Source organism: Danio rerio, chromosome 1 (genome assembly GCF_052040795.2).
Source record: "Danio rerio strain M-AB ecotype USA chromosome 1, GRCz13ab, whole genome shotgun sequence".
NCBI lineage: Eukaryota > Metazoa > Chordata > Actinopteri > Cypriniformes > Danionidae > Danio > Danio rerio.
Window position 1 is genome coordinate 49,002,084 of NC_141021.1, and position 26,917 is coordinate 49,029,000.

At 35.2% G+C, this 26,917-nt stretch overlaps 2 protein-coding genes across 3 annotated transcripts in view; one reads left to right on the forward strand and one right to left on the reverse strand.

Moving 5' to 3' along the window:
• Positions 1-422: 422 nt before the first annotated feature.
• cab39l (calcium binding protein 39 like) lies at positions 423-17,439 on the forward strand. 2 transcript variants are annotated; one of them, XM_087235604.1, is made up of 10 exons: positions 423-773; positions 1,458-1,542; positions 7,768-7,900; positions 10,134-10,298; positions 11,910-12,028; positions 12,197-12,365; positions 13,322-13,381; positions 13,470-13,535; positions 13,627-13,770; positions 15,717-17,439. In XM_087235604.1, the coding sequence occupies exons 3-10, from the start codon at positions 7,799-7,801 to the stop codon at positions 15,894-15,896; spliced, it is 1,005 nt and encodes a 334-aa protein (XP_087091730.1). In that variant the 5' UTR covers positions 423-773; positions 1,458-1,542; positions 7,768-7,798; the 3' UTR covers positions 15,897-17,439.
• Positions 3,993-26,917, reverse strand: part of cdadc1 (cytidine and dCMP deaminase domain containing 1) — a gene marked incomplete at its 3' end in the record, with an annotated part of 28,587 nt that continues 5,662 nt past the window's right edge. Inside the window, 5 exon segments of the mRNA NM_001007448.1 lie at positions 3,993-4,029; positions 19,488-19,833; positions 19,915-20,084; positions 21,574-21,623; positions 23,990-24,574. Of these exon segments, the coding sequence (NP_001007449.1) occupies positions 19,623-19,833; positions 19,915-20,084; positions 21,574-21,623; positions 23,990-24,574 (1,016 nt within the window).

Consider the following 26,917-nt stretch of genomic DNA (forward strand, 5'->3'; position numbering starts at 1 on the left):
AAAATAAGACTTATTACTTGCAGAAGGGTGGTGACTCAATTTGAATTACTTAACATTTTGAAAATATTTACATTGTACATCATACATATTAACATTTTTATACCCAAAATGAAATAAAAATCACCACAGTAAAATTTAGCCTAGCATTTTTGTCCACAATTAGATTTTGTTTCCCTCGAATGTTTTACATACTGCAGAGATTTGCTGAAGCTGCTGTTGGTGACTCACAGTTTCAGTGTTCGCGACACACACACACACACACTGCGCGCACACGCAGACTTTGACTGCGACACTGTCGTTCAATAGTTCAGCAGGTGTATGACGCGATACTCCAAAACGTCGTGATTCAAAACCATGAGTCATGCGCTTTATTTTTCGCCAGTATCTCTCCATAATAACACAGTCTGAACACATCCACATCCGGGTAACGCGCCTCGCTGAGGGAGGAAACCGCGCGCCATCTGACCTGAGATCAGCTCGCAGATTTTACACCAAAGCACAGCAAACCGACACACGGCCGATCCCAGATCATTGGCAAGCCACTCGAGAGGACGTTGGTTACAAATCACCCATCATGTCTTTTGCAGATATTCGCGTTTGAGTCAGTCAGTGTTAAATTCGCTCATACACACATTCCGCTGACGTTTAGCCCAGAGCGCGCGCACACACACAGAAGAGACTGCTGGCGTGATCAGGACTGCCGCTTGCTAACACACACACATATATACAAAACACCACAGCAGCCGCAGAAGAGGACACAATTACATCGCAGTGTAAGTATTGAACATTTCTGGCATTGCAGTTATATTGTTCGATGAATATTGAGTAAAACGTCGAGCATGAAGGCACAGCTCCAATGCTACTGCCTCTGAGTGTCTTTTATTTTGGTGTCGCACGAGAATAAGCTCAACGTACGCCCAAATGTCCCGCATGTCTGGCTTGTTTTTGATAGCACACGGCGGGTTTGTGTGCGCATTTGAGCCGTCGGAGTGTGAAGTGTTTCATTGTTGCATTGTGCTGGGATTGTGGCGCTGTGTTACATTGTGATCGGCTGGCTCAGTGTCACGCTGTGCTTCTGCTGCTGTTTGTGTTGAAGTGAAGAAGAGGCCTGAAGCTGATCACAGCAGCAGGCCTGCTCGCTCACTTCAACACAAACTCAAGATTGAGCTAAAGTTGGTTTTATATTCGCACATTCGTTCATTTTTGAACAGTGACAACTTGTGACTATATTGTACTTTGAATATTGGGTCTTAAATCAAATGTAAACATGAGTTCAAAGCAACATTAGCACTATTTCATTGACTGTAAATAGCCTAATGTTGTATTTTGACAGTCGTTGGCTGCTAAAAATGATTTCTTTATTTAGAATTGGTAAATAATACTTTTCTTAAATTATATTATTAAGAAGAAAATCCGAATGTGTGAATATAACACCAACTTTACCTCAATCTGTGCAGGGCCTGCATTTCAGCACGAACTCGCACCATATATCAGTCTGACAGATGCTGACAACTCTCTCTGCTTTCCTTGAAACACACTGAGGTAAAATTGACTTTATATTCACACATTTGGACTTTGCTTAATGTAATTTTAGAAAAGTATTATTTACCAATTCTTAACATGGAAGTCATGTCAGCAGCCAATGGTATCAAAGTACAACACTGTTCAGTCCATTAAATAGTGCTAATGTTGTTTTGTAGTCATACTTACATGCGATTTCAGACCCAATATTCAAATACCATGGTAAACAAATAGGGAGCATTTACAAGTTGTCACTGAACAAATGTGAATATAAAACCATCTTTACCTCAATTCATCACACACAGTTGAGGTGAAGTTGGTTATTGAGGTAAAATTGGTTGTTCAGACATGAATGAATGTGCGAATGTAACACCAACGTTACAAGATTTACAAGTTGTCACTGAACGAATCTGTGAATATAAAACCAACTTTACCTCAATTCATAACAGCACACAATCGAGGTGAAGTTGCTTATTGAGGTAAAGTTAGTTGTTCAAACATGAATTATTGTGCGAATATAACACCAACGTTACAAGATTTACAAGTTGTCACTGAACGAATCTAAATATAAAACCAACTTTACCTCAATTCATAATACCACACACACAATTTGGGGTAAAGGTGGTTATTGAGGTAAAGTTGGCTGTTCAAACATGACTGAATGTGTGAATATAACACCAACGTTTACCTCAATTCATAATACCACACAAACAACTGAGGTTAAGTTGGTTAATGAGGTAAAGTTGGTTGTTCAAATGTGAATGATTGTGCGAATATTACACCAACATTACAAGATTTACATGTTGTCAAGATTTACAAGTTGTCACTGAACGAATCTGCGAATATAAAACCAACTTTACCTCAAGTCACAATAGCACACACACAATTGAGGTAAAGTTAGTTGTTCAAACATGACTAAATCTGTGAATATTACACCAACGTTACAAGATTTACAAGTTGTCACTAAACAAATCTGTAAATATATAAAACCAACTTTACCTCAATTCATAATACCACACTTAAATGTACAAACGCTGTCATTGTCCTTGTCCTCAGCCCAATTGAAGCTACAGCTTTAATAGTTTTGTTATGCTAAAAACTCTTATTTAGAAAAAAATCCTTCATAAATGGCAAATTTATCATTCACATCCATTGATTAAAAACATGAAATTATAAATAAAGTCTAGTCTACAAATATATTAAACAATTTTTTTTAAATTGTCCCCATGTTTCTGTCAGTCCTGTCACATTTGCATTAAATTTCACATTAAATTCATGCAATACACGTTTAAGGCTATGACTCGAAAGTGACATCATATGACAGAGAAGAAGCTGACCGTACTCAAGGATGCTTTTTATCTTTTAAATTGTATGATTTTATGCTTGTTTTTTGTTTTTTTTGGAAGACAAGCTTAAAGGTCAAGCCCTGTCATTTTTTTTAGAAGTGAAAATGTATGCGTCTGGTAGAATGTCCCAGCAATAATTGTTTTTAAAAAGCTTTATAGTGCATATTTTGTTTGTTAGCATTACTGTATTCTTAAAAATGGATGTCATTGTGGGAAGTAAATACCAGTAAATGTTAAATTGTTAAATTTAATAAATGAACTACAACTCTCCTTTTACCTTATAGTTTTCTCTTTTTTTCTTGATAATTAAGAAATATATTAAAACTATAAATTTTATGACCTAAAAGATAATGTGATCTGCACCTAAAATGTTTCTTGCCAAGTAGACGTATTGTCAAAGCTATACTAAGAAAAATACTGTAGTCAAGTGATTTAAAATGTATATATTACTGGAAAAATTATTGTTATATATTAAAATTATTAATTTTTATCAACACAATGTTTAGTTGTTCAACAACCTTGTTTGTTCAGTTCTTTTTTCTGTATTTTATTTTTTCTTTTGTGCTTTTAATGTATTTTATAATATATAAAAAATTGAAAATGTTATGAAATTATTATACACAATATACATTTTTATCTTAATAACACACTATATATATATACATATTTTTTTTTTTATTATTATTAATTTTTTTTATTGTTTATTTATTTGTATTTTTATTTGTGCTTTTGGATCTTATTATTATTTTTATTTTTTTATTTTAGACATTTTGTTTTTACCCCCATTTAAATTATTAGGACTCTCTAATAAAAGTAATATCAATACACTGTAAAACCCAAAAAATTAAGGTAACTCAAACCATTTTAGGAAACCGATTTCAACAAACCATTTAAGATCAAAAACTAATCCTGTGTACTGTGAACCTAATCCATTTGAGCAAACAAAGCAATTTGAGCACAGTAAAACCCAATAAATGAAGAGAACTTAAACCAACCGAGTACTGTAAAACCTAATTTAAGACAACTCAAACTGTTTGAGGAAACAGATTGCTACAAACCATTTGAGTTAAGCTAATCTATACGAGCACTGTGAACTTGCTCCATTTAAATTGAAGTAAGGAGGTATTTAATTAAGTCATTACCTTCAACACTGAGTTCAAAACTCTGTTCAAATGAGTAGAATTAACTTTCAGTCAATTTTGAGTTAACTACATACATTTCATTTGATAAAGTTGACTGTTGGGTTTTACAGTCTAAATATAATTGTTTTCAAAAACAGTCTATGGTATAATTTATATAATCTATTACTGTAGTCATTCGGTTTATTTATTTATATTTTTCTTTCTTAAGGTGAATCTCTTGTTGCGTTCCTCATCTGTGAGTGTCTTTTAAATTACAGCCCGTGCTGAATTAATGTAAAAATGTAGTTTTGCTGCATGTTGAGGGTTGAAGCTGGTATTTACAGATAGTAAACAAAGGAGGAGCTTCGTCTTTTTTTATCCTTTGCTGAAGACTATGAAATTTCTAACAGAGAGTCAGCCAGTAAACAGGCCCTGTTCATCCCCAGCTGAATAAATGTGGTTGTAGGACATTCCTCCGCATTAGGCCTTTTGATGGTTCAGATGATTTTTGTGATGTGTGTGCGTGCGTGTGTGTGCGTGCGTGTGCGTGCGTGTGCGTGCGTGTGTGTGCGTGTGTGTGCGTGTGTGTGCGTGTGTGCGTGTGTGCGTGTGTGTGTGTGTGTGTGTGTGTGTGTGTGTGTGTGTGTGTGTAAAGTAAGGGTGGCTTGGGTTGCTGGAGATCAGTTTTGATTTATGATTTGTCGAGACTGAGGTGGGTCAGACCTGCGGTTTATTGCAGTCAGTGTTTGCACAGTAAGTTATTCGGTCTTTAAACATGCCCAAACTGTAGAGCGCAATCATTAACATTCAAAAAAACATCTGAATACTTTAATACAGCATCATTTACTGTATGTACAGTTGAAGAAGTTGTGTTTTTATACATTTATGTTTGGCGTGTGATGGGTTAAATGAATGCAGCACTAATGTGAATAGAATCTGATCAAAGAGCAGCTGCTGACAGGTGGAGGAACAGGAAATATCCAACAGGAACAGTGGACTCTAGGACTCACACACACACACACACACTCACACACACTCACACACACTCACATACACACACAGCCCAGGTTCTTGGATCACAGGATTACCAGTCACAAGTTTCACTAGGTTCTCTTGGGAAAAGGGTGAATATGGTCCACTGATTATAAATGTGTGCTTTAGGTCACTTGCGTCTCTCTGCTGTCAGCCATGGTCCAAATCTCTTCATTTCCACTGTGAAAAGATGAAACCAAGAATAACCAATTCATTAAACAAAGATGTAGTTCACCCAAAAATAAGAATTCTGTCACTGTTTACTCTACCTTTCTTGCTTCAAACTTGATTTTTTATTTATTTATTTTATTTTTTTTATAAAGCTTCATGAATTTCTTTCTTCTGTTGAAACGGAGAGAATATATTTTAAAGAATGTTGATCATTGATGTCCTTAGTATTTGTTTTACCCTTTATGAAGTCAGTGATTTCTAACATGTTTCAAGTCATGGAGGTCTGAAACTGGTTGATGATGTGTAAATGCTGAGTACAGTTTTATTTTTGGGTAAACTGTGTCCCTTTAACTTAATAAACTTGTTAGTTTGAGGCTGGAACAAATGGATTTGTTTTGGGGAAAATTAAATCTAAACGAAATTTTGGTCTTAAATTTATGTAAATAAGCTACTTTTAGCCTGATGGTGGAAGGTCAGGTCTTTACTGTTCAGATAGATAGATGGATAGATGGATAGATAGATAGATGGATGGATGGATGTGTGGGTGTGTGTGTATACAGTTAAAGTCAGAATTATTAGCCCTTTTTTTCATAAATATTTCCTAAATTATGTTTAACAGAACAAGGAAATTTTCACAGTATGTCTGATAATATTTTTCTTCTAGAGAAAGTCTTATTTGTTTTATTTCAGCTAGACTAAAAGCAGTAAAAAAAAAAAAAACATTTTAGGGTCAAAATTATTAGCCCCTTCAAGCTAAATATTTTCTCGATAGTCTACAAGCAAACCATTGTTGTATAATAACTTGCCTAATTACTCTAACCTGAATACTCACCCCTAATTAACCTAGTTACGCCTTTAAATGTCACTTTAAGCTGTATAGAAGTGTCTTGAAAAATATCTAGTAAAATATTGTTTACTGTCATCATGGCAAAGATAAGTCAGTTTTTAGAAATGAGTGTGTATATATATATATATATATATATATATATATAGAAACGTGTTTCTAAAAAATCTGCTCTCCATTAAACAAACTGGGGGGAAAAAATTAACAGGGGGCTAAAAATTCAGGGGGCTAACTATATATCTATTTGTTCATTTATTTTTATTTGAGTTATTTATTTATTTTTTGTATGTATTTTTCTTTTATTGATTTATTTTTTATTTAATTTTTGTATTTATTTATTTATTTTATTATTGAAAAATATAATATATATATTATTTTATATAATATATTATTATTATTATTATTATTATTATTATTATTTATTTGTTTCTACTTTACTTTTTTTTTTTTTTGAACTATTTTTACATTTGATTATATTTAATCACTATTGAAATTTTGTTTACATTTTACTTAGAATGAACAACACTGATTGCATATAACCAAATCTAAAACTAGTACAAAAATAGCTTAAATGACAAGATGTTTCTCTGGCAGATAACTAAAATAAAAATGTTGACAGGAGTTTTTCTGTTTATTTCCGTGTTTTTAATTACCCTATGGGACTTGTTCTCTGTTCCAGCAATTTTTCTTATTGGCCTGTTTACAAGTTGTAAACAATATTCAGGCATAATAATGTAATGCACAATTTTTTGTGTGTGAAATGTGTGTTTTCATCAGTGATCCCGGATTCATAAAAACAATTTTTGTACTAAAATTTAAGCCAACAAAAAAATTAAACCATAGATGTCCAGTAATCATGTTTAGCCATTGCCCGATTTTATTTTATTTTTTTCTGGCCTCCACCTCTGACAGTAAAACCTCACATTCGTTATCGTTGAAGTTCTTTTTCTTTTGATTCAGTGCCTTAATATTTTTCCCTTACATGGAGCTCATTTGGATGTTGATTATGCAAATTTTTAACATTGCGCACACAGACGCTCATTAAAAAGACTCCTCAAGACAGAACAACTTTAAGAACAAGCTGTGTGCATATGTGTTGTGAATTTTAGGAAGTTCAAATGTGAAAAATGTATGCGATTTATTAATGAATGAATGGGGCAGGACGGTGGCTCAGTGTTTCGCACTGTTGCCTCACAGCAAGAAGGTTGCTGGTTCGAGTCCCGTTGACATTTCTGTGTGTAGTTTGGATGTTCTGTCCGTGTTGCTGTGGCTTTCTTCTGGGTGCTCCGGTTTTCCCCATAGTCCAAAAGACTTGCACTATTGGTGAATTGAATAAACTAAATTGGCCGTAGTGAATGAGTGTGTGTGTGAATGCGAGAGTGGATGGGTGTTTCCCAGTACTGGGTTATAGCTGGAAGGGTATCTGCTGTGTAAAACATGCCAGAGTAGTTGGTGAAACATCACGCTGTGGCAACTACTGATAAATAAGGGACCAAGCTGAAGGAAAATGAATATTAGTGAACGAGACCTACTGTTTGGGTCAATCATGCAAATTATAAACCAGGCAATGAGCTGACGGTACTGTTTCTGTTGTTTAACTGATTAGTGTACAGAAAACTAAAAAATCCCAAATGAACACTGGTTTAAAAACAGATTTGATGCATTCAATCCAAAAACCTGTGGTGTCCGCTTCTTTTATTTATGTCTTTTTATTATTATTTTTTTACTTCAGGTTGTGAAGAAAGAAGTCTACGGCCGCTACCATGCCACTCTTTGGTAAATCTCACAAAAGTCCCACAGAAATTGTGAAGACTTTGAAGGACAACCTCTCCATCCTGGTCAAGCAGGACAAGAAGACAGAGAAGGTATGAGATTTGGTGACTGTCGAGTGAATTACAGCTGCTGATTAGACAATATTCTCCATAGGAATTATATCAGGTAACCATGAGAAGGGAAAATTGCCCATTTTGCAGGTTGATTTAAATTGCTGGCTTTTTTTTTTTTTTTTTTTTTTTTTTGAAGAGTGCAGTGGATTACTAGCACTTTACAGGATCTGTACTACATTTTAATAACTCTGATTTTATGTAAAAATGATTGTATTTACTTTGAAAACAAAAGCAAGGTGTTCGGTGCATTCCGCTTTTGTGATGGATTGCATCTGCTTTTACACTGAGAGGCCGTTAAGATATTTGTTTTCATTTTTTACAAATCCAAACTCAGTCCTGGAGGGTTGGTGTCCTGTAAAGTTTAGTTGCAACCCCACTCAGACACGCCCAGGCTAGCTAATCAAGCTCTTACATGGCTTTCTAGAAATATAATTGCAGGTGTGTTGTAGGGTTGGGCAATGTTGACCGATTTGGCATCGTACAACGTCTAATGTAAAACATTGTGATGAACGAAGGCACCGTCGCCATAGGTGAAGGTGAATTAATTATTTATGAATAATTTATTCATTCATAACGAATTAATTATTTGTAGCCTACCGTTTCAACTACCTGTCCCGCATGGTCTTTGTTATACCCATAACCAAATCATAAATAAATCCAGCGATCCAGTGGTACATCCTTGATAAACTGTCAGACGAGCAGTGATCTCAGATGCGCGTGCGGGGCGGGGGATTGGCAATGCTAGCTCGGCATTGTGTTGTCTATTAGCCATTGGCGATGGACGATGGCATCATCTATTGGCCCAACCCTAGTGTGTTGAGGCAAGTTGGAGCTAAAATCTGCAGGACACCGGTCCTCTAGGACTGAGTTTGGACATCCCATGCAGAAATAGTTTTCCTGTGGTTTTTATTTATATTTTTGTTGACATTTTAAATGTTATAATGCATTTTAGTAATATGAAAGGATGTCCAGGTATTGAAGTTATATTAATTTAATTACATAAAATATTTTTTTATAATAGTTGTTTGTTGACCCAGAACACAACACTCGCCATCGAACTCGCCTTCACTCATGGCCTTTAGTGGCTCTAAAATCACTTTTTCATTCATAAATCTTCTTTTTATTTTCATTTAAAAGGTGTCTAAAACAGACGAGACAGTGGCGCAGTAGGTAGTGCTGTCGCCTCACAGCAAGAAAGTCGCTGGTTCGAACCTCGGCTCAGTTGGCGTTTCTGTGTGGAGTTTGCATGTTCTCCCTGCCTTCGCGTGGGTTTCCTCCGGGTGCTCCGGTTTCCCCCACAGTCCAAAGACATGTGGTACAGGTGAATTGGGTTGGCTAAATTGTCCGTAGTGTATGAAAGTGTGTGTAATTGTGTGTGTGGATGTTTCCCAAAGATGGGTTGCAGCTGGAAGTGCATCCGCTGCGTAAAAAGCTCGCTGGATAAGTTGGTGGTTCATTCCGCTGTGGCGACCCCGGATTAATAAAGGGACTAAGCAGACAAGAAAATGAATGAATGAATGAATGAATGAATGAAGGTGTCTAAAACTGATTACCTCATCTCAGTGGGTCGAAAGTTGATAGAAAATGGTCATCCAAATCATCTAAATCAAAGACTCATATCAACTCTAGAAAGCTCTTTAAGTCTTTATTTTGTAGCTTTTTTATGTGTTTCTCCACAACAAATTCCCCTCACTCATAGATTCTAATCACAACTATTCAAGTAACACTGTAATTCCTAATCTGTCATGTACATTAGATAAACAGTCATGGGTAAACTTTACACTGCGGCGCTTCCAGCAACAGCTCTGCTTCCTGGAATGCTTCATATTTGTGCTGTGAGTAGAAAGATGTCGGAGAGGTGGGAATGTCTCTCCTGTGCTGGACCTCTGGCTCATTTACACCTGCCCGCTAACACCCTTTTCAGCAGCTCTGTGCTAAAGTCGAGCGTTTGAACGGCTGGAAACCTGCTGATCCTCAGAGAAGTGTGATCCTTACACTTCTTCATAATTTCAGCCATATCAACATCTGATAAATGGATAATGGTGTTCTGTGAATAATGAGATTACCTGTGAAATTACCCAGAATTCTTGTTCAGAGAGGAGTGTGATGTGTGGTGTAACATCTGTTCTATATACTGATGTTTGGAAATGGCTGATGTGTGCTGAATGATCAGTGTTGTTTGTATTGATAGTCTTGTGTGTGTTTGTGTCAGGCTTCAGAAGAGGTGTCGAAGTGTCTGGTGGCAATGAAGGAGATCCTGTACGGCACCAATGATAAGGAGCCGCACACAGAAACCGTGGCTCAGCTGGCCCAGGAGCTCTACAACAGCAGTCTGCTCATCTCACTAGTGGAGAACCTGCAGGTCATCGACTTTGAGGTTAGGAGGCTTTAGTCAACAAATGAAGACTTTTGCATGGATGCGTTAATAAGAAGTGACAGTAGAAGATTTTTTCATGATTGCAAAAGATTTCAGATCCACATAAATGCTGTATTTCAATTTCATTTATTTGTATAAAATTTTATTTTATTTAATTTTAATTATTTTTTTACATGTTTTTATAGTTTAATTTGTTTTATTTTTATTATTTTTATTTTATTATTTTTAATTTAATTTTAATGAAATTTTATGCATTTTTAATTTGTTTAATTTTCGTAAATTGTAATTTATTTTAAATTGTATTTATTTTTATTGTATTTATTTTATTTTTATTGAATTAATTTAATTAATTAATTTTCATTTTATTTGTTTTAATTTTAGTAATTTAAATTCAATTTAAATTGTTTCGTTAATTTGTTTTTATTTGAATTTAGTTAATTCTTATTTTGTTAATTTTCATTTATTTATTTATTTTTTTTTTTCAATTTTATTCCTTTTAATTTTTTATTTATTTTATTTTCGTTTATTATTAAATTTTTATTAATTTTAATTATTTTAATTGTATTAATTTTAATTTCAATTAATTAAATTTTTATGAATTTTAATTTCATTTATTATTTATTTAAATTGACATTTTTTATATTTATTGTACAAATTTTAATTTAATCTATTTTATTTTTATTTAATTTATTTTACTAATTCTTATTTAATTTATTTATTATTATTATTTTATTAATACTAGTTTAATTTTTATTTATTTGTTTATTTTAATTTAGTTTGATTTATTTTTTATTTAATGTAATTTATTTTTATTTTATTACTTTTTTTTTTTTTTTTTTTTTTTTTTTACACAAAGTCACTAAACTTTTAAAAATGAAAATCCAAAAATGTGGCACTGAAGACTGGAGTAATTATTATAAAAAAATCAATTTAGTTGGATGGCTACCTATAAATGTATGTTTGTCCAGTGCTCTTTTAACAGAGATGATTCTTTTTCAACATATTTTTAAACAAAATTATTTAGTAACTAATATGTAATAGCAAATTTACTTTATCTTTATCATGATGATTGTAAATAATATTTTTTCTAATTTTGCAAGGTATTTGTCTTCAGCTTAAAGTACAATTAAAACTCTTATCTGGGTTGATTAGAGTTACTAGACAAGTTAAGTGAATCAGGCAATCATTAGACAACAGTGGTTCATTCTGTAGCCAATTGATTTCAATTTATGTAAAGGATCCAAAAGGGGGCGAATAATACTGACCTTATTTTTATTCCAGCCAATCTAAAAGAAATACGATTGTCTTCGAAAGAAAAATACAATAGCAAGAAATTCAGTAAAAAAAAAACTACATCGGTTCTGTTAAACATCACTGAAAACTAGCTTTATTAAACTCTATTAAATTAAAGAAAAATAATACCCAAAGAATAATAAAGGAGAAATATTGGAAAAATAATACAAATTTCACAGGAGGGCTAATCATTTTGTCTTAACTTTGTCTTTATTTTCAAATCAAGTAGATGGTTGGACATAATTGGCATCTTATCAAATTAAAAAAAGTTGTATTAATCAGTGTAATGATATTGTGTGTGTGCGCACGCGTGTGTAGGGTAAGAAGGACGTCTGTCAGATCTTCAACAACATCTTGCGTCGTCAGATCGGTACCCGCAGCCCGACAGTGGAGTATTTCTGCTCCCATCAGGAAGTGCTCTTCATCTTACTCAAAGGGTGAGAAAGAAGCTGCTCTCATTGAGGTGCTTCACAACCATCAGTCCAGTCATTCTAGCAGTTTAACAATATACAGATGCGTCAAGATCAAAGCACAGCACATCAAATGCATTTCACCTCCTCAAGACTCATTTTCATAATGATGGCATTACTGTGTGATTCATGCAGGTATGAGACTCCTCAGGTGGCGTTGAATTGTGGGATTATGCTGCGCGAGTGTATCCGGCATGAGCCTCTCGCCAAAATCGTCCTCCATTCTGAACACTTCAAAGATTTCTTCAGCTATGTGGAGATGTCCACATTCGACATCGCATCTGATGCATTTGCCACTTTTAAGGTGAGCGCTTCACATATTACACATTATGTCCATTAAATATATGAGAAGTCTGTGATATGATTCAATATGTCTCGTTTTATTATCAGCATTACAGTAAATAACAGTCGTTTTATGCAAAGAGAAAGCAGATTCAATGCAAGCAAAGTGTCTTTAATGTTTCAAATAAAATATGGAAAAACTAAAATGTTTTTCATTTTATTTATTTATTTTTATTTATAAAAATAAAAAATATTTTTATTTTATTTATTTTTAATCAATTTTATTATTTATATTTATAATTTATTTTATTTATTTATTTATTTTTGTTTATTTTAATTTTAATCAATTTATTTTTATTACATTTTTAAAATTTTTATTTAATTTATTTATTTTTATGTATTTATTAATTTATTATTATTATTAAAATTATTATTATTAATGGGTCAAAAAAATTGTGATACCAATTTAATTTTTTTAAATAAAAATGTTTTTAATTAAAAAAAAATATTTACTATCATATATTTATTTTTCATTCATTTATTTTTATTTATCTTCATTTATTTTTGTTTTCATTTATTTATTTATTTTTAATATTTATATATTTTTAATTTTCCTTTATTTTAAATTTTTTATTTATTATTATTATTACTTATGGGTCAAAACAATTGTGATGCCACTTTCAATTTTCTGCCACCTATTGGTCAAAAGGTCATATTGGTCATATGTTCATTGTTTTCATGATTTTTTGATGTTGATTTTGGCCTGTGGACTGCTTTACTCATTCTGCCTCAGGACTGCTTTGCTCCTTCTGCCTTTCAATTCTATTCAGATAGTTTTTCAAGTCATCTGATTAACATTCTTGTTTTTTTCTTATTGCAATATATTTCTTAGAAAAAAAGTTAATTAATGAATTAATATTAAAAACAGGATTTGCTGAATGTGAAACTAATAATTAATTAAATTTTTTTTCCCATCAGGACCTGCTTACGAGACACAAGGCTCTGGTGGCTGAGTTTTTAGAACAGAACTATGATGCGGTAAAATATCAGTTTTCTTACAAATAACTCTTCTCACCCAGTTCTGCAAAGCTGCGATTGTTCAAGGATTCATGCTGGTCTATTCCAGGTTTTCGATAACTATGAGAAACTGCTTCACTCCGAGAACTACGTGACCAAGAGACAGTCGCTGAAGGTATGTGTCTGTGTGTCTGTGTTCAGACATGTGGTTTCTGTCATCCGTCCTGTCATTAATGGCCTGTGTTTGTGTGTTATTTACCGGACAGCTGCTGGGTGAGCTGCTCCTTGACAGACACAACTTCACGGTCATGACGCGGTACATCAGTAAACCAGAGAACCTGAAGCTCATGATGAACCTGCTGAGAGACAAGAGTCCCAACATCCAGTTTGAGGCCTTCCACGTCTTCAAGGTACCCATATTGCTATTTCCTCTGTTTTCTGTCCCGGATAACACAATTGCTGCAAAATATCCATAACAAACTGTATTCAAAATCAGAATTAGGCCGTCTCAAATTATAGTATGTTGACAGAAGTATTATAAAGATATCTGCATGAAAATCTCTGAGGAAGCTGGTGATGTGTTCAATACTTATTTCCCCTGCTGTGTAAATCAAGGGTCTTGAAACACCAAAACACATTTTTTAAGCTGTTGACAGTCATATATGTGTCCTACATTGCTAAAAACACTAGTAGGACACACACATTTCACTATAATGAAAATTGGTTTTATTTGCGTTATTCCAAGCAACTTCATTCTTCCAGTTTTAAAAATAAATTTTGAAGCTGCGTCACGACGATGAGATCCTTGTGTAAATTCCAGCGTGGAGATTGGATGTCTGTAATGGCCAGGACAAAGTGACGTCATTGAGATTTCAGCATTAATTCATGAGAAAGACTTGATTACAACAAATCAGCGCGCTCTATTGTGCATGAGGTGCAACTTCATTAATATGCATGATAGAGCTTCGTTGTGTTGTCAACCGTAATTAAAACGAGTGGAAGAAGAATTGTTCGGAGACATGGGTCGTCAGTGTTGTGTTTGTAAATGTTCCTCAACAAAGGTTTTGTTTTCCTTCCCCTGTGATAAAAGCACAGCTTGCGTTTGGATTACAGTGGTCTGCTAACACGCGACAAAAATATGGTTGTAAGGAAAAAAGTTTACACGAGCATTTCGCATCTGGAAACGGTGAAATCCGCATTTGCCGTTTGTCGTCTTTTGTTTGTTTATTCAGATGGCAAAGTTAGTTAATATTGTCAGCAGTACTTCTTCTGTTTTTAAAGACATCCCTTAGTCAAAATTAGTTTGCAGTACACAGTACCGTGTACAGTAGTATGTTACTATTACTGCAATATTATCAACTGAAAGATTTGTTGTAATTGCCGCTCTCCCAATGTAAACATATAAACACTTTAATCAAACTATTATCGTTAACATAACATAACATTAACATTTTGTGACAGGATACACACACAGAGCTGTCTGACACTATTTTCCGCACCTACCGAATCAGTAAAGGACCAATCAGTAAAGACGCTTGCATCGCTGAATTGCCAAGGTTTTTTTTTTTCTTTTCTTTTTTTAGTCACCATGCTGTATCAAATGTTTTGTTTTGTCTCGTTTGTCATGGAGGAACGCATGAACTGTTCCTGAATGAAAGTGAAAGTGCCAAACTGCTGCTAAAGTCAACAAACAAAGAATAAAACACCTGAAATTACTTGAAGCTCCATTTTATGGTGACGCAATGACGTTAATCAAATTATGTACTATAACATGTAAAACGGGATCATGAAAGGAACATTTAAATAGCAGCTCATGTAATTGCTTCATTCATATTACGGTCTTATTCAGATTAAGGAAAACAATTTGGTAACTGGAGTCCATAAACGTAGTCAATGTCTATCTTCCCTGTGCCAGTGTTTTCAAGTGTACTTGCTTGTACTGAAATTCCCCTTTCCATGCAAACCCTTCCCTTTTTTGCTACTCGACACTCCCACCTAAACACAGCTGGACTCACCCACTTTCCTGAATTTTTGTCAAACCAATTTTCCCTTTTTTTGTGTGTGTGAAATATGCGTCCTAATAGTGCTTTTAGCAATGTGGGACACATATGACTGTCAACATCTTAAAATGTGTTTTGGTGTTTCGTGACCCTATAAAATGCAAAGGAAATCGTAGACTTGTTACTATTCAAGATGTCCCTTGTTTGGTTTTATTCCCTTTAATATATTCACAATGATTAAAAGTGTTTTATATGCTGCACTACATTACAAATCCTAAAGGAGAATATATGGAGCTTGAAACGGCTGTTCATTATGGTTAAAATTTCCCTCTATTGTTCTGTTTGTGTCTCCTCAGGTGTTCGTGGCCAATCCAAATAAAACGCAGCCCATCGTAGACATTCTGTTGAAGAACCAAACCAAACTCATCGACTTCCTTAGCAACTTTCAGAAGGATCGCACAGACGACGAGCAGTTCAACGATGAGAAGACATACCTGGTCAAACAAATACGAGACCTAAAGAAACCGGCCTCCTAAACTCTAGCTACTTCAGTATTAGGAAAACAAACAAACACACACACACACACACAAAAAATTATATTAACAATAATAATTCTATTTAAAATCTCGACAGATTTGTCTTTTCTTAGTTCTGAGGCTTACAAATTCCTCATCGTTGACGTTCTCCGTTTCTTATTTTGCGTTTCCCCCTATCGTGATTTTGATTTAATCGCGAACGTTTTTGTGCCATGAATAGGATGTTTTAAAAGTAGGAATCAGCCAGTTTGAATTGCAGAAAGAATCGACTTCGAGATTCGTCTCTCTGCGGATGAGGAAGTACAGGTAAACTTTCACTCTTCCGTTTCTGGATGTTTCTTTCTCGGTTCCTGGAGACTCGACGTGACTGAAAGTTTGCGTTTAATTGCTGGAAAAGATGAAGAGCTGTTGATTTCCTCTCTGTAACTGCACTAATCCTGCTTTGTCCAGCTCTTATTTCCACGACACTACCAACCTGATCATTTCCTCTCTGTTCTGTTTGTGTTTCATTTAAGAAGGAAGAATTCATTCATCAGTATTTTAATGATGGTTTATCTGAAGCAGGAAGAGCGTCTGTGGGTCTTTGTGTACATTTTTTCCTCTCGTTTTCTTATTACTATTCTTATTTTATATATTTTTACTTCAGTTTTTTTTTAAACACGCTGATTTTACTCTAAGGTGGTTGCCATTTTTATTTCGAAAGAAGAAGAATCTTGATAAATCAACTTTGGCACTAAGTGAACCGGTGTAAATTCCAGCTCTAGATTTCAATGTAGATCAATGAGGGTTTTCTCCTGTAGCGCTTTGGTTTTACTATAGTATCCTCAGCGCTATAGTATCTTAACTTTAGTGCGTCAGACTGAAGTACTTCTTTATACTGTAGTGCAGCTGTAGTGTTATACTATAGTATTTCATTTTACTGTAGTATGTATTTTGTGCTATAACCCATAATTCAGCTGTCTTTGATGAATTGGACAGAAGTAGATTGTTGCATAGCTGAAAATCAGATGAAATGAGGACGCAAATGTATAAAACAGGTGCCTTTTTGTTCTTTTTATCATTATTATTATTATTATTATTTGAGATTAAATATTGGAAGGGGGAGCTTAACTTCTTTTTATTGTTTTGAATATGTTCTGATTGGGCATATTTCGCTTGATTAAGCAATGAACCTCTTTAACTCACTATATTGGAGTTATGCTGTTGAAGAAAATTCATTAAATTTGATTCTGTTTTTTCTCTATGGTTGATCGATTCAGTTTATTTTTATGACGTGTTTTGTTTGGGATGAAATATGCTTTGAGGTTTGGATCTGTCGCCCGTAAAGAGAAGAAAAACCCATTTCTGTTCTCTTAAGGCAACTGTTTTCAACTCTCAAATCCGTCTGAGCCACATTTATTGAATATTTGTCAGCCTTTACATTGAAAATGCCAAACCGTGTGTTCACAATATGAAGTCAAAATCTTTCCTACTACAAACACCGGTGCGGTTTTCATCTGAAATGCTAAAAGTACCATATCAATAAAGATCAAGTGAAGCATTAGCAGCATCATTGACTCATTTTTTCCCCCCAAAAAAATGCAATAGTGCAAATTTGTGCTATGTAAATTAAAGTCTCCATTTTCAATAAATATATTTCACACGAGCACATGATGAAACGGTTATCTTGTCAATTTGACAATTAATGCGCAATTATAAAACCCCAAAGTCCCCAAACCTGGTCTCTGAAATGCATTTACAGTACGCTAAACATAAAACACTTTGCTGATTTGCATCATGCAGCATATGAGGACGGCAGGTTCAACTGTTCTTCATCATCAGGGTGTTGGACAGTTTCTGATGTACAGTATTAATTGCTGTGTATCTGAAAATGTTGCTGCTATGCAGACAGAAAAGCAGCTTTTAAAATATCATCTAAGATCGCGGTCTTTTATTGCACTTAAAACTGCTTTCCTCGTCTTTTCGTTTAAAGCAACCATCTGCAAAGAAAAAACAACAACAAATATTATAGATTTTACCATGGAAATTAAGGATTCAGGTACTAATAAACAATAATTCACATGCCATATATGTATTATTTTTGTAGAAATAAAACAAAACACACTTGCTGTAGGGAGAGCATCTTGTTCTGAAGTGTTTCTAATGGAAGATCTCTGCTGCCACTGAAAAAAAAGTCAAATCAGTTTTTATATATATATATATAAAATAGTCAGTCAATAGTTTTGAACAGACAATAAAAACACAGTGGTCCCTCACAATAACACAGTTCATTTTAAGCGGCATTATAGATTCTTTTTTTTTTTTTTCCATGTAATTTGACGCATTTTTCCCTCAGCGCATTGTGTTCTGTGTTCGGTCCATACTTTGACGGTGCGCCACTGATCTTCTCTTCACCTGCACCTTTACACTAGACTAATGTTCAGTCCCCACTGCATTAACCGCGTCAGCTAAACTCTCCCACTCTATTTTTTAATGTTTTTTTAATATTTTTTTATTTATTAATTCCGGAGGAAAAACTTGCAAATAACATTTTTTCTCTGGTCTACCTCTGATAGAAGCACCTCCAATTCACATTCTGTGAAATTTATCTTGCTTCCTTTTTCGTTTGGTTTTGCTAAAGTGGAGTCATTACCATATTTATACAGTGGAGGAGGCAGGGAGGGGTTTTGTGCTCGTGCATGTGCACTCAGTTTCACGTTAATTCTGATGTACAAAGAGAATATGAGTAGGATTCTGCGTATGCAGTGTTTTGTACATCTGATTTTTTTAACGCTGTATGCACATTTACAGCTTTGTCCATATGCAATGTTTTAGTATGAATTCAACACAAGTCTTTTTACATGAGGCCCCTGGACTGTATGCTTGCAAGTTTTCTCCCCACAATGTCGACGAAACGTTCTGCACCCAAAATGCAGAGGAAGATGCCAACCATCACACAAAAGGTTGGACTTCTGTAGGGCGCCATTACAGAATAAATAAATGAAGATGCAAAGTTTTTGATCTTTGGTTTCATTTTATAATACTGGACATATGTTTCTACAAAGGTTTGAACTTTAAGAGTGTTTAAATGAGAGAGAAGTTAATGTTATGCCTGTCTGAGAAAAGTGTGTAGTGAGGGGACACGTCTATAATCATTGTAAAAAATAAAGCGCACTACTTTATGAATTTCACCTATTGCAAGTTATTTTTTAGAACGTAACTCTTGAGATAAATGAGGGACCACTGTAATTCATTTGAATCATTGATCATTACCGAATAAATCTGAGTTCTTTAATGATTTGAACGATTCAGTGACCAACAAAAGCTTCACTCCTTTCACTATTTGCTGAATCTGCATTTTTGAGCAGTTCTGTTGAATAATTCAGTGACTCGCTCAAAGAATTGTTTCATTACAGATGAATCAGTAGTGTTTTGAATGCATGATTCAATGACTCACTCAAAAAAATTAAAAATCAAAAGCCAATAAGTTAAGGCAACTCAAACCATTTGAGAAAACCGAATGCCACAAACCATTTGAGTTAAACTAATCTATATGAGTACTGTGAACTTACTCCATTGAAGTAATGTGTTTTTTATTAACAAAACTCAAAACTCTTTTCAAATGAGTAGAATTACCTTATAGTAAATTTTGAGTTAACTACACATTTCAGTTGATGAAGTTGACTGTTGGGTTTAACCGTGTATAAGCATTCCCTTCTGAATTACTGCATTTCATTAAGCTAATAATCATTTCTCACGCACACTTACGATGAACTTTTGGACGCCGTTGAGTTTGTTGAACCTGAGGTAGGAGATGTCGTGTTTGACTTTGTTGCTGTCCAGGTCAGTGGTGTAGATCTGCTTTATTCCAGCGCAGCCAATCAGAGGGACACACTCGTCACACGGGCACTTGGTCACAAACATCATGGTGTTGTCCTCTGCTTTGATCTCTGCGCTCCTGCGGAAATAAACGACAACAGACAAACCCAATCATGAATTTGCCTTGATGTGCATATCGACATCCAAATGATCTCCTCACCTGAACGTGAGTGCGTTCTGCTCTGCGTGAAGGATGTATCTGTATTTTCGGTTCTGTCTTTCCTCCTGCTTGTGGTCCATCTGAGGATACTCTGCGTACTGTGAGCCCACTGGATAAGCGTTGTATCCGCAGCCCACTAGATAAAGCTGACCCGTGCCATCACACTGTGACTGCAAAAAAAGGGGGGAAAAAAGCTGTTTGTTGGCCATTCTTCAACTACGGGCACTTTTAGCCTTGTGAAGTTGAGTAAAAAAACTAGTTTAAAATGAATGTAACTTTGCCTCATAAGTTTAAAGCATTTGTCTAATTTTAAGATCTGTAAGAGGACAAACTTAGATAAAAAGAGAAACATTTTTTCCATCGTGAACTGAACAAATGTCAATTTCACCACATCTCAATATCCAGCTTATTTCAAAATGAAAAATGATGGCAGTCAAACACTGTCTAAGATCATTTTTGTATATAGTTTAACCAGTCTTTCCACAATATATATAATAATCATACATTTGTCAATGAAATAAATGAGTTGAATGCTGAATTGAACACCTGTCACACTCTAAAACAGGGGTCACCAAACTTGTTCCTGGAGGGCCGGTGTCCTGCAGATTTTTGTTCCAACCCTAATCAAACACACCTGAACAAGCTAATCAAGGTCTTACTTGGTATACTTCCAGGCAGGTGTGTTGAGGCAAGTTGGAGCTAAACCCTGCAGGGACACCGGCCCTCCAGGACCGAGATTGGTGACCCCTGCTCTAAAACATAATATTAATTTGGTTAAGAGCTTAATAGTAAATAAATGAACTGAATTTGTATATTAAATAGAGCATGAACTCATACATTGTGAATACACTTCTAATGTGTGATGAGAACTTTTTAAATATTTTTAGAAATGTGTGAGGTGTGTGTGGTGGAAATGACAGTGGTGGAAATGACATTTCAGTTTATTGTGGAAAAAATAAAAAATAGCTTCACCGATTAGCTTTGAATTGATGTGTATACAAAACACTCTTATTTACCTTCATTTTGTTTGGTTTTAAAAACATCTTTGAAGGTACAACATGTTTGGAAATGACCTATACAAATGTATTTCTTTATCAAGCAATATTTACCTTGATTTTTCTTCAAGTGTTGTTGATAAAAATGTAAATTCCCTCCATCTTGAACATGTTCTCAGATGGCACTATTCATTTTCATAGAAAGCACCTAAATAATCTTTCACAGAAACTTTTTAAAGCGACATTTCAGTGCTGTGGTGGAAATGACACTGATACTGTGCGACAGCTACATTTTGTATAAAAAATAATATTGATAATAGTCTCACAATAATAACTAGAAAATATTGAAATTATTTCACTGATGCTTCATTAAGATACATTAATAGATGCTAAATAAATATTTTGAAATGTTATTTTCATTGTTGAAGTTTAAAACTGAGTGTGCGACACGGTGAAAACAGTGATTTTGACACCTAAAAAGAGGTTGAAAAATAGAGTAATTTTTTTAAGTAGGTTTTATTGTTAGTTTGACAAAGAAAGAGGGATTTGAACAAAATGATATATATTTTTGGATATCTGATCAAAGGACATAAAAGTGTTGAAGAATTACCCTTGTATTTGAAATGCAAAAATGGTGAAGCGTTCACTGCAGTTTTTCACTCACCTGTTTTCCCTCTGCCCAAATAACTGCACCGACTCCAACTTTAGGATCCTCTACAGAGACAGAGATGAGTTCAAATGTGTCATAAAAACACTTAATAATGTTCACATTAGTTAACCATAATAATCAACAGGAACTACCAATGAATAAATCACATGTGGTCATCATAAACAAGTTCATTTCAACAGTAATATATCATTCAAATAAATAAATACACGCATATATACACATTTTTTTCTGCTTGTTCAAACTACTTATTTAAAATGAGTTGAATCAACACAATTCTCGAGCATTTATTGGGGGGGACAACTTAAATGTTTTGTTCAATCCACTTAAATTTGTAATAACAATTCATATAACTTAATTTGTGTTGGGATGACATGAGGAAATTGTGCAGAATCCTGCTTTTTTCTGTGTATTTCTAACATTTTATTTACTACACTAGACATTAATTAACTAATGAATGTATTGCTAATTATAAGTTAATATTTGTAAATACTTTTAATAACATTAATATATGACTTTCTGGAATACTTGATTCTGATTGGTCAACCACAGCACTCCATATTCCCACATAACCATCACTGAAACTAATACAAAAAGCCAAAAGATTACATATAATAATGAATACTCTGCTAATATTAACACTAGATGCTAGTATATTTAAATTCAAAAGCAGTACCTACTGAGTAGTAACGTTAGGTGATTTCGGACGCAGCCTTTATTTATTTGTGACAAATAAGCGAATCAGCTTGTCGCAATATTCATAAAATATAATCATGATCGCAATATTAATATCCATGACTGATATCTGGTGACCAGAAATTGACTAATTCTTTAATAATTTCTTTAAAAATTGGTGTCTTTGATGCAGTAAGTCCTTACATTGTACCGTACAACATGATTGTATATAAAATTCACTTTAAATGGCCCTAAACTAATATTTGCTCAATTTAAATGAGTAGCGGCTCGGTCCCGGAAACACTATTCCATAAGTCATGGCGGTTGTTGCTAGAGCGGATACGTTTGCGGCCGGAAGTTAACGAGAATTATTTCTATTATTTATTAAATTTCTCATTTGTTGTATTTTATTAACGTCTACCCCCACCCTAAACCCAACCGTCACAGTAATTTAAAATCAGTTGTTGTACCGAGTATTAGTTATGTTATCTATTAAATTACCCAATAAAATGCATTTTTTTAACGCCTACCCCCACCCCAACCCTAAACCCAACCCTCACAGTACTGTAAAAATATTAATTATTGTTATGCAGTGTCATAAAAAATGCTGCTTTATTAATGTGCATATCGCACTTCCGGCCGGCCGCATATCCGATCTAGGCTGTTTCTCAGTATGCGTTCTTCAGCGGCCTTGCGTCCTCGTGTTCTCGTGAAACGTCATCATCAGCTGCCTAAGTTCAGTTCCAATACTCAAGACCGCAAGAACAGAGGACGTGTGAAACTTCCCGGATGTGATTTTGATAGAGGACACAACGGTGCAGACTTGAGCACCGAACTCCCTCTGGAAGTCCCAGAAGTCATTGCGACTGGAGGTGGGAAGCGCAGCATTTCATTTAGATTTATTATTAAAGTTTAGAGATGTCACTTATTTACCTCAGGAGTTTCCCTAAATGAAACGGTGAAAGTAAACATTACCATGAACATCTTAATAAAGGAATAAACACATTAAGGGTGTTTGTTTGCATAAAAGCATTAGAAATATACTCTGCACAATATAAATATAACAAATTTTAATATGAATTTCAGCAAAGTATATATTTTGAAGAGGGGGAAAACAATAAATCGTTGTATGAGTGCTGTAATGTTTAAATAATTTCCATTTAAAACGCGTGAAGATCATGTGACCATCAGGAAGAACCCAGCATCCCATTTCTCAAAGGACGCGTTCTCTGCCCTCGCGGTCTCCTGAGTTCGTTCTTCCGAGGACACCTGGCTAAACAGCTCTCCACAAGAACGCAAGTCCGTTCTCTGCGTTCTTGGAATTGAGAAACAGCCCTAGACTTTACCAGTCACGGCTTAACAAGCGAATAGTTTGAATGGGGGAAAAGTGTAACGGTCAATATAGTGATGAAGCCCCGCCTTCCAGTACAGGAGCCAATCAGTAATCAATATAGACTGAGGATTCTCTGCGGGAGGGGCTCAGACCAGACGAGATTTTTTTTGTGATTCAAACGTTTATACATGAAACTAAAGAGACAGTTGTTGTTTAATTGATTAAGTGATTCCTAATGTGAAATGTAAACGTAAGCAATTTTGTATAATTTGATGTTTCCCCATTCGAACAGAATGCCCAAGGGGCGTTTCAAAGATGCCCGCCGAGTGAAATGACTTGCCTTAAAGGGACTTTGTTTGTGATGTGCAACTGAAGACAAACAAAAAAAAAAGTCAAAAAACAAACCTGTTCTACACGCCAGTAAGCGGGCCTGTATGACACAGTGTCGTATGACATCCTGAGGTAAAGCTGGAGAACCCATCCCAACAGGCTCCTTCATGAAGAAACCGTAATCTTCTAGAAGAGCGGGAACACTAGAGGCCACAGACGCCAGGATCCGTATCAGATTCCTCATATGCTGCCTCAGGTTGCTAAAATTTGGTTCCATGCAAAAGTTCTCCAGCCCCATCTTGTTCAGCACATACTTATGCCGCTCCTCATCGCTTATGAAGAACTTCTCTAAGAAGTTGTCCGAGTTGTTCCAAAATTCCCTCCGGTAGATATCTCCAGTGTCCAGCGCCGGATTGTCCGCAACGATCTTCCCAAGGAAGTCTGTGTTTTGTGAGGTTTCGTCCAGGAACTGCAGGACGGTGCAGTCCAGGGGCTGCAGGAGCACGCTGATGTGAGGTCTGCTGTTGGACTTCAGGCGTTCTGCTGCAGTGGCGTCCAGAACAGCTTCCTGAAGAGCAGACGAGCTGCCGTGATGGAGGCTTTCAGACAGCAGGCTGAGCTCAGCATCACCAGGCCAGTAGGAGATCCGGCTCACTCCCGCTTAAGGTCCCATGAAATGAAAATAAAACACTTCAGATGTTAGTTTCAGTCTGTTAGCTGCTCAAAATTTTCATATGAAGGTCCAAAATCCAAAGTGATTGAGGCTGGTGGGCCAAAGGTAAATACAGTTGCAATGGGTAATTTCCTAATTTATTTAACAGTATTTAAAAATGACTAGAAAACATTGCTTTATGTTAACTAATGCTGCATTTTATTTTTATTTTATGAACTTATCACAGTAAAACAGAAACAAATTTCATTTATAACAGAATTACACTAGTTTTTCCTTGATAAGCTCACCGATGTCTTCTACATGGTTCTCCATCCATCGAGTGACATTATTTACTGTACATTTAAAACATATCTGATTCATTTACCAGGGCATGTGCAGGAATCCTAAAGGTAATTTCAATACCTTTTTAAAGACCTTCGCAGAAAATGTTAAGACCTCATCGCCACTTCACGTTCTAATCAGTATCAAGCCTCTAACGTAGTTAACAGCTGTTAACAAAAAAGTTGTAGTTAAATAAATCAATGGAGCACAACCATGCAACTCAGATGAGCTCGGAAAAAACAAAGCTTGAATGAATAAATTATGCATGCAGTTGCTGTCAGCATCAGGTTTCAGCCAATGTTTAAACTCGTCTTTCCACAACCAGGAGTACGCAAACTTACATTTTCCCATTTTGCCGTCTGTTTTGCTCTATGGTTTCGCTACATGTGGAGAGCAATGAGCATCACATCATCTTCCCGCCTGATCTCTAATCACTTATTTATCAGAGGTCGCCACAGCGGAATGAACCGCCAACTAATCCAGCATATGTTTTATGCAGTGGATGCTTTTTCCGCTGCAACCCAGTACTGGGAAACACCCATACACACTCATTCACTCACACACACAAACACTCATCCACAACAGACAATTTGGTTTATTCATTTCACCTATAGCGCTTGTCTTTGGACTGTGGGGGGGAAACGGAGCACCCAATCGAAACCCATGCCAACATGGTAAGAACATGCAAACTCCACACAGAAACGCCAGCTGATGCAGCCGGGACTCAAACAAGCGACCTTCTTGCTGTGAGGTGACAGTGCTACCCACTGTGCCTACGTAGACCTTAAAAAGTTATTATTGTTTGTAAGAGTGTTTTTTCTAAGAGAGAAATTTTAAAACAATAAATTTGGTATGAATTTGTGGTGGTGGAGATCTTGATCCTGTTCCCTAATGCAGTGCTTCTCAAAGTAGGGGTCGGGAGCCCCAGAGGGGTCGCAGGACAATGAAGGAGGGGGGTCGCCTGGTGATTTCCAAAAATCTATTTATTTTTACTAAACCATAAGTAATAACATATTTTTTCCATAACCTACTGAAGAGAAAAAACAATCGTTTATAGTTACTATATAGTTTACTTTAGCAGCTTATACTGTTGTTACTAGTTCTATTGGATTGCGACCGATGGGGTAATTACATTATGTTAAAGACACAGCAATAGCATCAGATGCAGCAGATTGATTTTATAACACCAGGTTAAACTTTCTGGCCCATTTACAGCACTGACATACAATTAAAAAATAAACAAAGAATAGACTTGGGTCTATTGGTGTGTGTGCACCATTGCATGCAAGGTTTCTGTATTTATAACCACCTCAGAGGATATTGGGGGTCGCGAGTACCTGGCAATGTTGTTTTGGGGGTCGCAGGCTGAAAAGTTTGGAACCCCTGCCCTAATGCCCAAGACGAAAACACACCAGAGTAAAAGTAATTATGACCTGATGCTGAAAGTACTGATTAATGTCACATATATGCTTGCACTTTGTCCCTGGCTACATGGCAACCCTAACAAACACTAAAAATACAAATACAACTTCTGGGTATTAGCAATGATTTGATTTCTGAAGGATCATGGGACGCTGAAGACTGGAGTAATGATGCTGAAAATTTAGCTTTGGATATCTCACGGCAAAAATGCATTCTTACTTAGCGCTTTTGTTTTGTTTCTAGTCCAGATATTTAAAAACTAATATATTTGTTTTTTTTGACAAGTAAAAAAATATAGTTTTAATTTTTAGAAATAATTTGTTAAAATCAAGTGAGTTTTTCCTTAAAACAAGCAAAATCTTATTACAAAGTGAAAACTATATTCTTTTTAAATATGTCTGCTGCTAAAGGGACAGCTCATTCAAAACTGATAAGTGGTTATCATTTACTTTCCTCATGTGGTTTTAAACCTTTATGAGATTCTTTCTTCTGTTGAACACAAAAGAAGATATTTTGAAGAATGATGAGATCCATTGACTTCCACAGTAGGAAAAAAATAATACTACGTAAGCCAAGCCAAGCCAATG